Source organism: Cydia amplana, chromosome 11 (assembly GCF_948474715.1).
Source record: "Cydia amplana chromosome 11, ilCydAmpl1.1, whole genome shotgun sequence".
Taxonomy (NCBI): Eukaryota; Metazoa; Arthropoda; class Insecta; order Lepidoptera; family Tortricidae; genus Cydia; species Cydia amplana.
The window spans coordinates 14,310,447-14,326,838 of record NC_086079.1 but is presented as its reverse complement, the minus strand read 5'-3'; the positions used below and the strand labels follow the sequence as shown (position 1 = coordinate 14,326,838).

The 16,392-nt window shown below is 38.3% G+C and overlaps 1 protein-coding gene across 1 annotated transcript in view; it reads left to right on the top strand.

Moving 5' to 3' along the window:
* The window catches only part of LOC134652095 (knirps-related protein-like), a 103,851-nt gene extending 92,912 nt beyond the window's left edge, over positions 1-10,939 (top strand). The window contains exon 3 of the mRNA XM_063507260.1: positions 8,965-10,939. Coding sequence (XP_063363330.1) covers positions 8,965-9,993 — 1,029 coding nt within the window. The 3' untranslated portion in view covers positions 9,994-10,939. The remainder of the gene's footprint in view (positions 1-8,964) is intronic.
* Positions 10,940-16,392: the final 5,453 nt, after the last annotated feature.

Below are 16,392 nucleotides of genomic sequence, written 5' to 3'. Positions count from 1 at the left end.
TTTATTTGCACATCAATTTAATAAACATCATAAAGCATCGTTCAATAATGTAGCAAATATTGCCACAGCCCTCCTGTCAGTACATATTCGTGTCTGGCCGCTTGTCGCTGCCTAGGCGACGCGAAATTTATCGTTCTTGCCTTCAACTCTGCGCCTGCTCATCCTCTGCAAAATGCTCATCAAATACCCACTCTAATATCTTGACAATAAGGTCGGTTATAGTACGCTATTGAAGTTAATAAAGTGACAAGTCTTATTAAAATAATCGTGTATTTTTTGCGAGGTAGTTCGAGGACGATTTGTTTTATTTTGACGTAGTATTGTACATAAAACTGATAGTAAATGGGATGATTTTTACACCTATTTTGAAACCGTAACATGATTCCTTGTCACAAATAAATTACTGATTAAACGAATTTTCGAATGTATTTTATTTTAGGACAACCGTCTAGACGTGTGCGCCGCGCCGGCGCGCCGCCGCCGCCGGGTTTTTTTGCCGCGCCGCCGCCGCCGATAAATGATCGGCGTGAAATCGGCGTGACCTTGAGTGTTGTTAATCAGCTATTCTAACTTGGCATTTGTATTAAAATTTGGATTTATTTGTATTATATATGTTACAGTTGTCAAATTTTTATCAATTATTTATTAAATGAAACGGATTTATGTCAGTGGCACAAACTTTTTGACATACTGGTTAAACGGAGTAATCTTCAGTCTTCAGTATGGTGCCGAAACGTGGAGCCTCAAAAAGTGTGACGTCCAAAGGGTGGCGCTTTTGAGATGTGGTGTTTGCGATGACTGCTGCTTATACCTAGGACAGCTCAGCTTCTCAGAGACCTCAATATCGCTACTCGGATCTCCACAACATCTTTCTTCGGACATATTATGCGTTTTCCAACTCATAATGTGGAGAAACATATGCATTAAGGCCCAATGAATGGAATAGAATAGAATAGAATATTATTTATTTCAGCATAGGTACACAGTTATACAATACATACACAGGAAGAAAGAAAAAACTTATAACTAACTTGTACACTGTCACTACACTGAAAAAGGTGAACATTCAGCATGATGCCGGGTCCTACTGGAGTAGTACCTGACGCTGGTCTTCCGTGAACACCTGTAGGGAGCGTAGTTGCGCGCAGCTACCAATTAAATACAGTAGAGTTATAAGATAACTATTTTAATTGTATTAATTACGATAATACACAACGAAGCGGCAATGAAGCAGTTGACATCAAATGATAGTATGACTAGCATGGTCTGGAAAATGTAACATAATTATGGACTTAAAGAAAATTATAAATTGTTAGAGGTTTCATATATAGCTTTGTCTGAAGCTGCTAAAGAGGCGGTATACGTCCGTGCGATTCTTGCTGAGTTGACAGGTCGTAGTAATACTGTTACTTTGTATAGTGACAACCAGTCTGCTGCTAAGCTGGCTACTAATCCAGTTTTCCACAAACGATCTAAACATGTGGACGTTAGATATCACTATATTCGTGAGACTATTGAGAATAACGTCATAGAGTTGTCTTATATGCCTACTGAGCAGATGACTGCTGATATACTTACGAAGGCATTGCCATATTGTAAACACGAGTCTTTTGTTCAGGACTTGATGGAAGTCGTCCAAGATTAAGAGGGCGTGTTAGAGGTTTCATATCTGTAGAATAGTAACCTACTTATTGTAATCCTGGCCGACGGCATATGACATATGTGATTGACGTGCTTGTTATTCTTTCTATTCTTGTTCTTGTTTTTACTCTTGTGCTGAATATACTCTGCTTACATATTTTACAATAATATGTGTTTAAATTAACCCATACATCATAAATACGAAAGTGTGTCTGGCTCACTCTATATATAAATACAATACATAAAATAAATAAATAGTCTAAACAGTTACAGTACCTAAAATTCGAAATGACTATTTTTTGCTTATCTTTGCTTTTTGAAATGACTCTGACACTACTCTTTGCTTGGACAGAAGATAACTTTTTAGTTTAACTTTAAAAGACTGTAAAGAAGTTAGTTGCTTAAAAGGTGGTGGCAGGTAGTTCCAGCATTTTGTGGCGGTATACTTAAAACTGCCACGAAATGCTGTAGTTTTGTGTTTTGGACACATGAGTAGAGTGGATAATCTTTGGCGCTGCAAAAACCGGAGCTTCTCATGCAGGTATCGAGGTGCTTGAGACTTCACAATACCGAACAGTAGGCAAGCAAAGTGAAGTGAAGGATGGATGGCAAACGTGCTCGGAGTGGAGCATGTGTGAGATAGTCGATGGCTGGTGGCAGTCTGCAGTCTGCACCGTGCAGTCCACACGGTTTATGACCGCGACCGCACGAAATGGAGACAAATTACAAGTGGTCGCAATCCTCAGCAATGATAAAACGAGAAAGATGAAGATACGTCTCAGTGAGGCTGGTGCTAGTACGACAAGAAAACCATTAAAGGAAAGCCATAGCAGTCCATTATGTCTAGCAAATTTCAAGGATATTTAAAGATAAGCCATGGAAAGCATGAGAAAACAGAGGGATACAGATCGGATCGAAAGTCATTGGGACCAGTGGTGGCAGCATGGTTCCATTTTTATCGCCTGTCATTATGCCTGTCACTTTCGTACTTACATACTTGTTAGAACGTGATAGGCATGGTGACAGGTGATAAAAATGCGACCGTGCTACGAGCGCTGGTAACCCCTTAATGCAAGCCAGTTACTAGGAAAAGTAAGTTATTATATCCTATATTCATTTACAAACGCGACCCTATTTTACTCACAACCTATTCAAAACTATACGTAGATTATGTAGTTCACTTACCACCATTCAGGATTAATCAAATTTTCAAGAAAAAACAACAAATTAATGATTTTTCTGTAGAAACTTGAATGTCAAGGTCACGCCGATTTTACGCCGAAAACACGCCGCCGCCGGCGTTTTTTGGAAAACGCCGCCGCCGATCGTTTTTTAATCGGCGCACACGTCTACAACCGTCATCTCGGGGAAGGGAAGAGAAAGAGACATAAGACAGACAGATAATTTTGATATGGCTACGGCTAGTTATACATAGTAGTTATTAACACATTCACCGCTGAGCTACGATCGTAGTGCTACGTCGTAGCCGATAACATGGATTTCCCGGTATGGTATGTAGCGGAAATTCTTCGTAGAGGCAAAAACAACGTGTCATATTTTCGCAGTCGTTTTATTTTCGCATGCAGCATTAGGTACTACACAAGTACACAGTATATTTTCTCGTATTATACATATGTATTTTTTCAATTTATTCTAGGTACTAGTTTAAACCAAAGATCCCAACAGATGTCGCCTTAAGTTTCACTGACAAGTAGGCACCGCTATCTATTATCTAACATCAATCAATTGAAACCCTAATAGCGCTAAAAGACTTCCACTTAATTCACCGCCTAATCGATAGATGTCACCACACGTTGTGCGCCGAACCTCGTAAATTAGCGGAAAGTAACGAAGGCAATAAATGAATAATAATGAAAGGTGGCAAGGGGCAGCGGGCAGAGGTCGGGTAACTTTAGCGACGTCTTGCCTAACGTTGTTTATGTGAGGACTCAGGGTCCCTGCGGGAGAGGCGAAAACTACAGATTTGTTATGCTTTAAGTGATAATTACTTATACTTTTTATCAATCCAATACAATACTATTGGCCAATAAGTACTGGCATAGAGAAAAAAATACATAGATTGCTCACTCCATACATCAGTTTTAGTACCAAAAAGACTATTAGCATCTAGCATCGAGTAGCGGAAATATCAGTACTGCTACTTGACAATAAATGTAGCACCGACCGGAAAGTCTTATGCTGTTGAGATGAGACTTTCCGGTCGGTGCTACATCTATTGTCAAGTAGCAGTAGGTACTGATAGTTCCGCTACTCGATGCTAGATGTAGACACTGAAATTAATAGTCTAACTGATGTATGGAGTGAGCACTCTTGTCTTACTATATTTCTCTATGGTACTGGTACCTATTTGTGACGTTATCTATGAAAAGGGACCTTATTGTCGATGGCGCTTACGCCATTATTAACGATGCTCCGATATAAATACAATGCCGCGCGATCTTGTGCGGCGTAAGCACCATCGACAATAAGGTCCCTTTTCATAGATAATGCTCCATTTATACTCCAGATACTAAAAAGTTCAGCCAGCCTATTATGGATAGCTTTATCCATCTTTATCCACGTGATAAAATAACTGTCACTGTTTAACACCGTGGGAAAGAAAGTGACGGACACCGTTTTATCACGCTGTCACGTAGACAAGAACGACCATCATATCCGTACAGTTGCTTCAGTTTGTCAGGCCGATCTGTCATTTTTGTATAAAATTTGTATAATGGCAGGCTGATTGGTCAATAAATTATCTGAAATATAAAAACAGAGCTCAAGCCACGTGTTGTCAATAATGCCTAAACTGTATTAGGGCGTTTTTTTTTAAGTTGTCCCCTACATTTTTTTTTTTCAAATTTGGGATTTTTTATGTTATTTCTACTCAGACTCACGAGCTCTTTCTATCCTAATAGGAGAAAAAAAGTGTCCTAAGGTTTTTATTTCCATTCCGTCACCATTTTTCATAGACTTTGTATGGCGGTCGCGGAATGGAAAGACCGAAAAATGTATGGAAATTTTGGGACACTTTTTTTCTCCTATTAGGATAGAAAGAGCTCGTGATTCTGATTAGAAATAACATAAAAAATCCGAAATTTGAAAAGAAAGTGTAGGGGACAACTTAAAAAAAAACGCCCAGTCATGGGTCGAACCTTTTTTGTACAACTGACCAGTTTTTAAGCGACTAATATTATGTACGTAATTTCACATCATTGCTTTGTTCGACTTAGTATTAATTAAAACAGACTTACTTATTATATCTGTTTAATAATTGCCATAATTTTAATACTTGAATGTGACGCTAAATACGGATGTATATTTTACGCAAGCGGAAAATATATAATTATTCTGTCAATTAAAACCCATAAACCCAGATCTTTATTTATCCAACTATAATTATTTGAATTTCGCCTTCCCCTCTAGTGAAGACACGCCACAGATAATGTTGTTAAAATAAAAACAATAATAATTTAACAAAATGCATAAGAATCAAAAATTCAAATTACCCTGTATAATTTTTGATTCTTGTTGTGTTGATTAACATCACGTCTATGAAACCAACTTGCCTTTAAAAAGCGTGTCACATACTGATAACAAGCCTGTGAGCTTCATGGCTAGATAATTATATACTCTATATGGCATTTCCTTAACAAGGCTTGGATTGGACATATGACGCAATTAGTATAACGCATGCGGCGCCCTTATCTGCATTAATTGCGGCCCATTCGACGCCATTAATACTTGCATTTACCTTAATCTACTGATCTTTCATAATAGATAATCTTGATATATATGATAGTGTCCTTATTACACGTCGCAAGTTAATGGACGCAATTTTTTGGCACATCGAACCTGATATTTAAAATAAAAAATAATATAAATTCTTAATTAGGTTGATATTTTAGTACATAGTATTTTTAATGACACAATAAAGTTCCAACCTGATCGCGCTCTGATGGTTATTTGTTATTTTACTTTATTTCTCATGATATTTAAGACTTATCCGTAGCATGAAAAACCGGCCAAGTGCGAGTCGGACTCGCGCACGGAGGGTTCCGCACCATCAACAAAAAATAGAGAAAACAAGCAAAAAAAACGGTCACCCATCCAAGTACTGACCCCGCCCGACGTTGCTTTATTTTATTCTGTTTTTAGTATTTGTTGTTTAGCGGCAACAGAAATACATCATCTGTGAAAATTTCAACTGTCTAGCTACCACGGTTCGTGAGATACAGCCTAGTGACAGACGGACGGACGGACGGACGGACGGACGGACAGCGGAGTCTTAGTAATAGGGTCCCGTTTTTACCCTTTGGGTACGGAACCCTAAAAATGACGTAGCTAATAATAATACTACCATTTTTTGAATTAGTATTTAGAATTATATTCTTGGTCATTTTTTGATGTAAGTACTCGTAAACAGTTTAGTCTCTATCGTGAGTAACACTTCCAAAAACGCAATCGTTTACAATAATCGCAATAAAATTCAACTCACGCGCAGTTAAGATGGCATTGTTTCGGTTCAAACGCTTAATCTATGACGCCCGGTGCATCCCACTTGCTATTCAACGATGCGCGCGCAACTGTTTTGGCAATGCCTTTTACAACACATAACTAAGAAGACACAATTCCATTTGAAAAACTATCTAAAGTCCACCTTAACAGTAGCAATTTAAAGTTTAATATCAATTAATTATATTTGTAAGACTGATTGATGCTTTTCTTTGATGTAAAAGTTTTCTTAGTGCTCAAATTTAGAATTGTCGTAGACTATTTTTTTAAGAGAATAGTGACTTAACGATGAACAGCTTTTTATTAAATATATATTTTAATATTTCATTGCAATTCATTTCATACCGCATAAAAATTAACCATTACATTTTTGTGATTATCCTTTCTCTTTGATAAAATTCTTTTTTATATATTTTTAAATACTTTTTTTAATACTAAAGTGAAATTATCTAGAACTAGGGGGCTATTCATAAATTACGTTATTTCAAATTAGGGGGGGGGGGTCTGGACATCGGATGATGGTAGCATGACGTAGGAGGAAACGGGGTCATTCAAAGCATGATTTTTGGATGATTTTAGGGAGAGGGGGGGGGGGTCAAAAATCGACAAAAATAAATGACGTAATTTATGGACAGCCCCTATCTATAGGCTAGCCTATTTTAAATCCAGATTATTAATTCTCGAACTTTATCGGTACCTAACTGGACCCAAGCATCCGGAGGTCAAGTGACGATGGGAAAGTTTTGCTCGGTAGATGTAAGTGTAAGGTAATTTATGTTTATTTCCACAGGCTAGCCTATTAATGCTATACTGACCGAGTCGTTGGGATCTTCTTAATGAAACGTTAGTACGAATGGACTGGAAATCATTTGATTTTAAAAAGTATAGAGCATTTAGACTTTAAGTACTATCCAAGCCTAATAATGCTAATAAGGCTTAGATACTTAAAGTCTAAATGCTCTAAGCTTGATTCGCCATTATGAATATGACGAATAAATCATATTTAATTCGTTACGATGGTATAAACAAATCGACTCAAAATGAATTTTGAAAAGTTTCATGCACCACACGCCTGACATTTCCTATACCGTCGATAGGTAATTTAATCCTGTACAAATTGTACAATCCGATCAATAGTAAGCAGATAAGACTACGCAGTACGCATCTCAACCATTCTCTAATAGCTTTACGAAAGGAGATAATTATGTAATACTTGTAGTATGCAAATAAATAGATTGTGGCAAATAATTTTGAACGCGAACTGTAGAAATATATACCTCTTGCAAAAGTATATGTACTAAGATATAAGATACTCTTGGGGCGTCGTATTGTTCTATTGACGCTGACTGTACCTACACCAAAAACGGCCCAATGTTGTTAATTCCAAACTGTTTCCGAACCAGTAGCCACGCCTTACATAACACAAGGTCGCAGAAACAAAGTGACCACCGGAGCGTGGCCCATTTCCACGGGAAATGACGTCTTAGGATTTTCACTCTCGGCGCTACTCGACGGGCAGCCGGCCGTGTAAACGTGTCTTTAGGTCGCCGGGCTTCGGTGGACTCTTAATTTTTTTTTCTACTCCCGTACTTTTATTTGTCATTTAAAGGGTCGTGCACACACCTTTAAAACCCTACCTTATAGTTGTCAAGACAAGTCTTTAGTCTATTCCCCAAAAAAGAATTTGTGCATATACGCAGTATCTTTTTGGCGATTTTACGATACTTCGTGTAATGACCACTTAAAAAAATATTGAATGAAATACAGTGTTGCCAACCTTATTTTAAAAGTCATCTCTGACAAATAAGTGAACCATAGACATGTTTTTTTATTTTATTTCATTCATTCATTCATTCATTTCCCGCCCGTACCCTCCATTTTTGCTATTTCTTGAATTAAAAATATTTGTTAAATTTACAACTTTATTTCAAAGTAAGTGCTTGGTCGTAGAAAAAGTATTGTATGCAACGTTGTTTAACTGAGTCAAAAAATACTCATGGCATCTTTATTAACAATTTTCGGCTTCGCCTCAAATTGTTACTCACGCCACTCGCCTTTTTTGACCTCTCTTAAACAACGATTGCATAGAATACTATTATCGTGAAGTTGTCTTTTTGGGCCTAAGTTATAGAATGAGTATAATTCCAAAGTGACAGTCTTATATCGACGGCTGGATGTATAAAAAATTGAGACACTGTCACACAACACTGGTATACTCGTACTAGATTCCAACGTCCTCCTAAGGACCTAGTAAGACATTTGATCTCAAAATGATTTAATTAAATTACCAGATTATATATTTAGTTCTTGATGTTTGACTTTTTCCTAAAGGAATCGCTAAAAATCGATGAGCGTTAAGAAATTGGTTGAGTGACCCTGACAGCTGATTTGCAGATTATTTCCAAAATCAATAAACCTAGCAATCCAGATAGCATCTCACCGTCATAAAGACAAGTTTAACATTGCTGTGAAAAGCCGTAAACCCAGCAATGCTCAACTGTAAAATAAATGCACTTAAACATAATCGTTTTATTTCGATTTAATAATAATTAATAGGATAATATTTAATATGTAATAGGTTTAAAACATCGATTATTTCATAAATTGCAGGCATTTCATCCAATAGTTACGGTCTTGCATAAGTACTAAGCCTCCGTTAAGTGATGAGCAAAGCGAATTTTATTTAATTTCTGTTTTACTAGATCCAAATGACTCCAACACATTTTACGAAATCATAAACCACTTCACCCAAAATCTATGTTCAAAATTGTGACATTTGTCTGACTCTGCGTTTCTTCTTTACAGAGCTTCTTCGGGCGATCGTACAACAACCTCGGCTCCATCACGGAATGCAAAAATAACGGCGAGTGTGTCATCAACAAGAAGAACAGGACGGCTTGCAAGGCCTGCCGGCTCCGCAAGTGCCTCCTCGTCGGCATGTCCAAGTCCGGCTCCAGATACGGTAGGAGATCCAATTGGTTCAAGATCCATTGCCTCCTTCAAGAGCAGCAACAAGCTGCGCAATCCAGATCGCCCCCCAGAGTGCCACAATCACCCCACCATTTAGCCCCGCCATTCCCTCCTCACCTATTTCCCGGATTAGCCAGACCGAGGACAAAAGAAGAATTGGCTCTACTAGGCCTGGATGAATACAAGCCGCCCTGCTCCGGTAGTCCCGATTCTCATCGCAGTGGCTCTTCTCCCAAATTAGACGACAAAAATAGAATAACGCATAGACAAGAAAGACCACTCACGCCTCCCCGGGACACATTCATCCCCATGCCGTTAGCCAACATGTCCTTGCCCCACTTTCCCCACTCGCCGTTCCTCACGCCGCCACCTTTCAGCCCGTTCGCGGCTAACCATCCGCTGCTGTTCCCTCCAGGTTTCCACCCATTGTACTCGAGGCATCTGCTTGACCACGCAGCTTTGAGACAAGCTGCGGAAAACAATAATGATGTCAGAATTGACGACCACAACGCTGATTCATCTAAGCGTTTCTTCTTGGATGAAATCCTGAAACAACAGCGGTCAGTGCAGCCGCCTCCTCAAGAAGAAGTGATTCCTGAAGCAGAGTTTGTGCCTACGCCTCCGGCTGAGCGGAGAACAAGCGAATCTCCTTTACAGGAAAACCCAATGGACTTGTCCGTGAAATCTGATGGGCGGTCAAGCTCAGCGAGGCGAAGATCGGACGATAGCGAAGTGATAGCTCACGATCACGATGACAACCACTCCGGCAGCGGCGCAGGCTCAGCCAGCGAGGACGATGATGTCACGTTCCCCGAAATCAACAGGATTAAACTCCACCCTCTGGACCTTACCACCAAAGTCTGATTCGAAGGGTTCACCCTTTAGTGCCGTCGAAACCTTTAATAGTGTCAGTGAATAATTAAAGGCCAGTAAATCGGATTGTGATTTTAAAGATAAGTAGGACCAGACTTACGGCAGTTGTTTTGTGAAATTGTTATCGCTTGAAAGAGTCTATCCAAATACGTAATTTAAGTAGCAAGTAATTAAAATGTTATTGGTACTCGAACGGTATGTACAAAACGAATGTAAATAATAAATTATTTTGTAAACTAAGCTTAGAATACTAGTTGGTTTTAATAATGTAAATGGAGACAGCTCCATTATTTTTGTAAAAAGGAAATTCTTACGTATGTTTTTGGATAATTCGAATATAATTTATTCAATTGTAGTAGAATTTGGAGTGTTTTTTGTGAGTTTGAAGACTTCGGGTGCATTGTGAGCTATCCTATCTGTACTTTTAAGTTTTTTTAATCAATTTTAAATATTATTTGTACAACTATACATTCCAATTGCTGTGCTAAAAATTCTATACTCTTAACCCTTAGACTTCAGTCTGAGGCAGTATCGATTTGTAAACATTAACGCGACCCAATGACGCGTGTGGTCTAAATGACTTAGGTGTTAAAAGGGTTAAAACAATACAAATTTATTTATGCCGGTGGCAGATCGATGTAATCGAATTGTAGACTTGAAATTAGTACGTAATTATATTAGTTAATATTTTCGTCACCGGCCAAAATAACTTTGTAATGTTTTAGAACAATACATTCCTGTATTTGCTCAATATTACGTGCGAAGCTTCGATAATGTACTCAAATGTAGTGAAATTAGTCACAAGACGCATACTCATATATAATACTGTTGTGAGACAATAGGTTTGTTTGTTTGTTTGTAAATATAATTGTAGTTAGCGTGTTTTAATAATGAGATGTAGCGGAGCGTACAAAATAAAATATTGATGCACTCGAAATTTTGTGTTTTTTCATCCCATTCATGTGATTAAGCCAATAAGAATAATTGTGATCATCATCAAATAGGTAGGTACAGTCAGCTGCAGAGAAAAGTGACCCCCCTGCATAGAAGTTTGTATGCCAAGTAACTAAGCGAATAAATCTAATATTTTCCTATTTTCTTACCAACATTTTCAACATATTTGAAGAGACTAATTTACAAATGAAAGAACTCAACATAATTAGTATGTTTATTAGAAGGAAAAAATGGTACCAAAAGGGGACATTTTAACATTTGTAGTGGATTCTTTTTTAATTGCATTTTTTTGACAAAGAAAAAAGTTAATTATATCACAGAGTTGATAAAATAGAGACAATTATAGGAGTAATTTTGGTGTATTGCACTGCTAAGAAATGCAAGAAGTCATAGAACATGCGTCTGAGGGGATCTATATCTGAATCCCTAAAGTATTTTCTCCTATCTTTGCATTCCCTAATATTGTTTCTCATAATGATCAGTTGTCCTAACACTAAAAACCCTAATTTTGGTTTCCCTAATTATTAATTGCTTATCCTAATGTTATTAAGCATATTTTCTTTTCTGCGAGTTCGCAGGGTCGCAGTTCTAACCCTTTTTTTGTTTTTTTTTTTTTAAGGGGGGAAATGCTTTACGCATACCACCCGGCGCGGGGACGGGCCGGGATGGTTATGTGGGACTCCCTGTTGTGGGCTAATGAGACCCCAGGTTTACCCACTAAAACCCCTCTGTTGCCGCCTCGCTGCTATAAGGCGAGGTCCCAGGAACGCCGAAGTACTCTTCCGCAACCTCGCCAGCGGCCGTCCGGACTCGGACCCGACCCTTGGGGAAATCACCCCTTCACCTCATTGGGCGCGTTGGCTACACATCGCGCCCGCCCACGCAGGGACCTTTCTGTAGGCGACAGACTGTTTTTTTTTTTCTCGTAATGTGTTAATCATACAGGATTGTGACTCTTGGAGACCCTATACATCTCTAAGGATAATTTGATAAACTATGTTATTTTTTAGTTCTGACACTTAGAGACATTTACACCTCTAACCTCCTGACACCGAGCATTTAACTGAAATAACTTGTCACTATGACCGAATGTACTTTACAAGGCATTAAACTATTTCTGTTGGAAAGTCCGAGACCTCGCATGTTGAATAAAACCTTAACTAATGTGTTTCCTGAGTTTTCACTAAAACAAAGGCGTTTTAATATTATTGGATTAAGACATTGAGCATATTTTTGTTTTGGTATTTTTTGTCCTTTATAAAGGACTTTAGGTCATTAAGGCATAAGTAGGTTACGTGTATAAAATGAAACAAATTATTTAACATTTTAAGAAAATTTAATGTAATGTTACACATTAAGTACTAAACAATCATATTTTTTATTTTTATGAATATAGTCAGTCAAAAACGTAACATCTCTAAGTAGGTATCTAGCTGAAATCTTTATTTGCGAACAAGAGCAACGTAATGTGCAAGTGCCTTACTATAATTAACATTTTCAGTAAATAAAATATGTTTGTAATTAAATCATCATCCAGGTATTCTTCCACATACTCGTTGATGTTTGATGGATCTTGAATGGATGGCAAGTAAGATGGTGAGGACAAACCTGGCAAATCAACGTCGAACTTATCTCGTTTCCATGAAGCAACATCTTCTGGGCGACTTGGACCTTGACTGCGAGTGCCACCACGTGTACGAACCCGACATCCAGAACGTCGTCTGCCCCGACCTCGACGACCAGTAGCTCTACCGAGGCTACGAGAACGACCTCGACCTCTTGGTACATTGCCATCATCGCTGTCGTAACTATCGCTGTCGCTCGAGTCTTCCTCAGCTGAAGATCGAGATTCATTTATGAAAGCGTGTACCTCCTCAGTGAAATCTTCATCTTCACTCGAATCTTCTAATTCGGAGTTATTAAGAAGTTCTGCGGTCTCGTAACGCTGAAAATAATATATTCACTACTTTAGGTATAAGTGCCGAAAGTGATTTACGTAAGATCAATTTCACAAACTTAAAACATAAACTACGAACGATGTGCCTTTCTATAGGTTTAATATTTTTACGACGATTTATTTACTTTATTATTCTTTATTACCACACAAAAGTACGTAATTTCAAAAAAATATTTACTAATTTGCTATTCTATAACAACCCTACATTAAAACAAGTGAATTTAACAAAAACATTTTAAGTTTTACTTACTGCGTCGGCCACGTGCCGCCATTGTTCCAAACTCCTGAGCACGCGTTACAAGAATGGCGGCCAATAGGTAGGATATCTCTATCGAACTTCAAGGACAAACTATCGCCATTGCTTAAATTTCATTGGCTGCGAGCAATCACGTGATAAATATTTTTTTAGCGGGAAAAAACAAACACTCGGGAATTGAGGCTACCTGTAGGTCGGTCGTCCATTGTCGATATAAGAAGTTCAAAAATGGTCGGCCTTTAGAGTACGATTTATTTAGCACTTTGTAAAGGACGCCAGGTGTCAGGAGGCTAAATAAGTTTAGATTTTTTTTCCATGTATCTGTTTTGTTTTTATTTTAATATTATTATTATAGTTTTTTTATGTAATTCGACATTAAGAGACCTTATACATCTCTAAGTAATTGTATTACGTTAGTTTGATTTGGTAGTTGTAGTTGTATTTAATAATTGTTGATGTATAATTATTATTATTTTGCTTTTATGTAAATTCAATGTTGACGTGTAAAAGTGCCCTTGTGGCCTATTTGCTGAATAAATGTTGAAGTTGAAGTTGAAGTTGAAGACGTCCCCGGGCCTGCCGCCCACAAGTGCCCTTATGGGGGTAACCGGCGGTCGTATGCCAACCGCCGCCGCCCCACGCGCTTGCGGCGCATTGGCTGAGAGGCCGGATCTTCCTCCCTGCCACGCTCCGCTGCCTCCTTCTGCACCATCACGTCCTCGCAGAAGGAGGCCTCTAACCCTAACCTAACCCACTTTTGTGCAGCAAGTTCTAAAACCTAACCATTTTTCAGAACCTTACATTATGGAAAATAATCGTTATGACAATTCATCGTTAGAGCATGTACTCATTAGGACAAACCAGTTAGGGCAAGTGACTTTAGCACAAACGTTGTTAGGGATTCAGAATGACACCCGTCTGAGGAACGGCTATGTCACCAGAATTGCGATGCCCCGAGCTGTTAATAAACGATATTGTACCTCATGGTCAGTACGAGCACATATCGAATAGGAAGAGAGATTACTAGAATTGCACCTGACACACGTATCACAAAAACTTTAATCTATTTCACGACCTGCACTTTGGAACCGCACTGTTCCCGAGTCAAGGAATCCTAGAGAGGGCCGTCCTGTGCGACGTTATTTATTTATTTATTATCACCAGCACGCATGTGCACTGACCCCAGGACCATCGCTCAAAACCAAAAGGTAACAAGTGCATATGAAACTTATGCGTAGTTAAGACCTCTAGTTCTGTCTAGAGCAAAGGTGCAGGTCTCAGGTGCGCAAGAGTTATGGCAGCAATATTAATAAAGCGGGATAAGTAATGTAATAAGTAATAAGTAAGTGTAATAAGTTGTTGGTGGTGTGGTTGGTTGGCGAAATTAATAATGCCTACAAGAATTGTGTACTACACTTTTATGGCTTCTTGAGTACGGCATGGATTAAATTGGCCATAGGTTAGACCGTAGGTTCTAAAATATTCAGGGTGGTTCTAAAATCTCTATTTTCTGGTAACGATTTTGATTTAAAACATGAGAAGGGCGGGAAAGGAGTGTACGCTTCTCCTGATGCGAAGCTAATAGAAACCGAAAAATCAATTTTAATGCTAGATTTATTGAACTTAAAAATAACAAGTTTTTAAACAAATTACATGCCTAACTAAGACAAATATACATTTTGAGTTAACAATCAAGTGTTATTAGAAAATGTTTTCATTACTTAGATACTTTTACAATGAATTGAAAATATTAGTAATTATAATTTGCTGTTTAGTCAGACTTTGTTCTCAACAGACGAAATGGGAAATTTCAGAATCATCACAAATTCAGCTACACTATATTATTAATAATTTAGAATAGAGTCCTGCTTCTGCGCCGGTAGCCATATTGGATGATCTATTCAGTTTACAATCCAAGCTCATCCTTATTAATAAATCATAGTGTAAATACCAGGTATATGGACTGATGAACATTGAACCTGGGGTGAACATCCGATCAAGTTACTGTGTGCCCAATATCAGATATGTTAATCTAACAATTCTAACATGGACAAATGTCAGTTGGAGACATAAATTAGAAGAGCAACCTTTACCGTAGCGATGCTATTTACAGCCGTATTTTTATTTTATATATTTAGGGCATCAACAACAATACAACAAGTAATATAAATAGGGTTGCCATACGTCCCGTATATACGGGACTGTCACCGTATTTAAGTATCACGTCCCGTATTTTTACTGGTCCCGTTTTTGTCCCGTATTTTGTCGACCGGTCTGGCCTAGTGGGTAGTGACCCTGCCTATGAAGAGTATGAAACCGATGGTCCCGGGTTCGAATCCTGGTAAGGGCATTTATTTGTATGGTGATACAGATATTGTTCCTGCGTCATGGTTGTTTTCTATGTATTTAAGTATTTGTATATTATATATATCGTTGTCCGAGTACCCACAACACAAGCCTTCTTGAGCTTACCGTGGGGCTTAGTCAATTTGTGTAAAAATGTCCTATAATATTTAATATCTGGGTGACCGAGCTTCGCTCGGAAAACATATAAAAACTCGAAAATGCGCGTTTTCTCAGAGATAAGACCTAGCTAGATCGATTTTTCGCCCCCGAAAACCCCCATATAGCAAATTTCATCGAAATCGTTAGAGCCGTTTACGAGATCCCTGAAATATATATATAAATAAATAAATAAACAATAATTGCTCGTTTAAAGGTATTAGATTTATTTATTAATAGCGCTCTAGAACAGAGCTCTCCAAACCCCAGCTCCAAACACCAGCAACCAGATACACCCCCCCCCCTCCCCCCCCCCCCCCTCGGGTGGCCCGCGCGAAAGTTTCTGAGGCGCAATATGGCCCTAGAATACCACTGTCCCTTATCAGTTCCGACTAATTATGGCAACCCTAAATATAAAGCATAATGAATACATATAAATATAACCAATATGGTTATAATATATATTATGGTGCTAAAACACCATAAGTGGTAAGTTGGTAATACAAAGACAGCTTCGCATCTTTCCAGTCGATATTACCAAAGTTAAGGACTCATAATGAGCATAATGGGCGACTTCTCTTATAACTCTCTGTAACTACAGATAATGTATAACAAATGAAAAATTTTAATGGAAGATGACAGTTTTTCTTTGCCGATTTGTGTTTTCTACACGGCGCATCTCCCTTTTTGAAACGGTTACTAACTAAATCTCTTTTATATA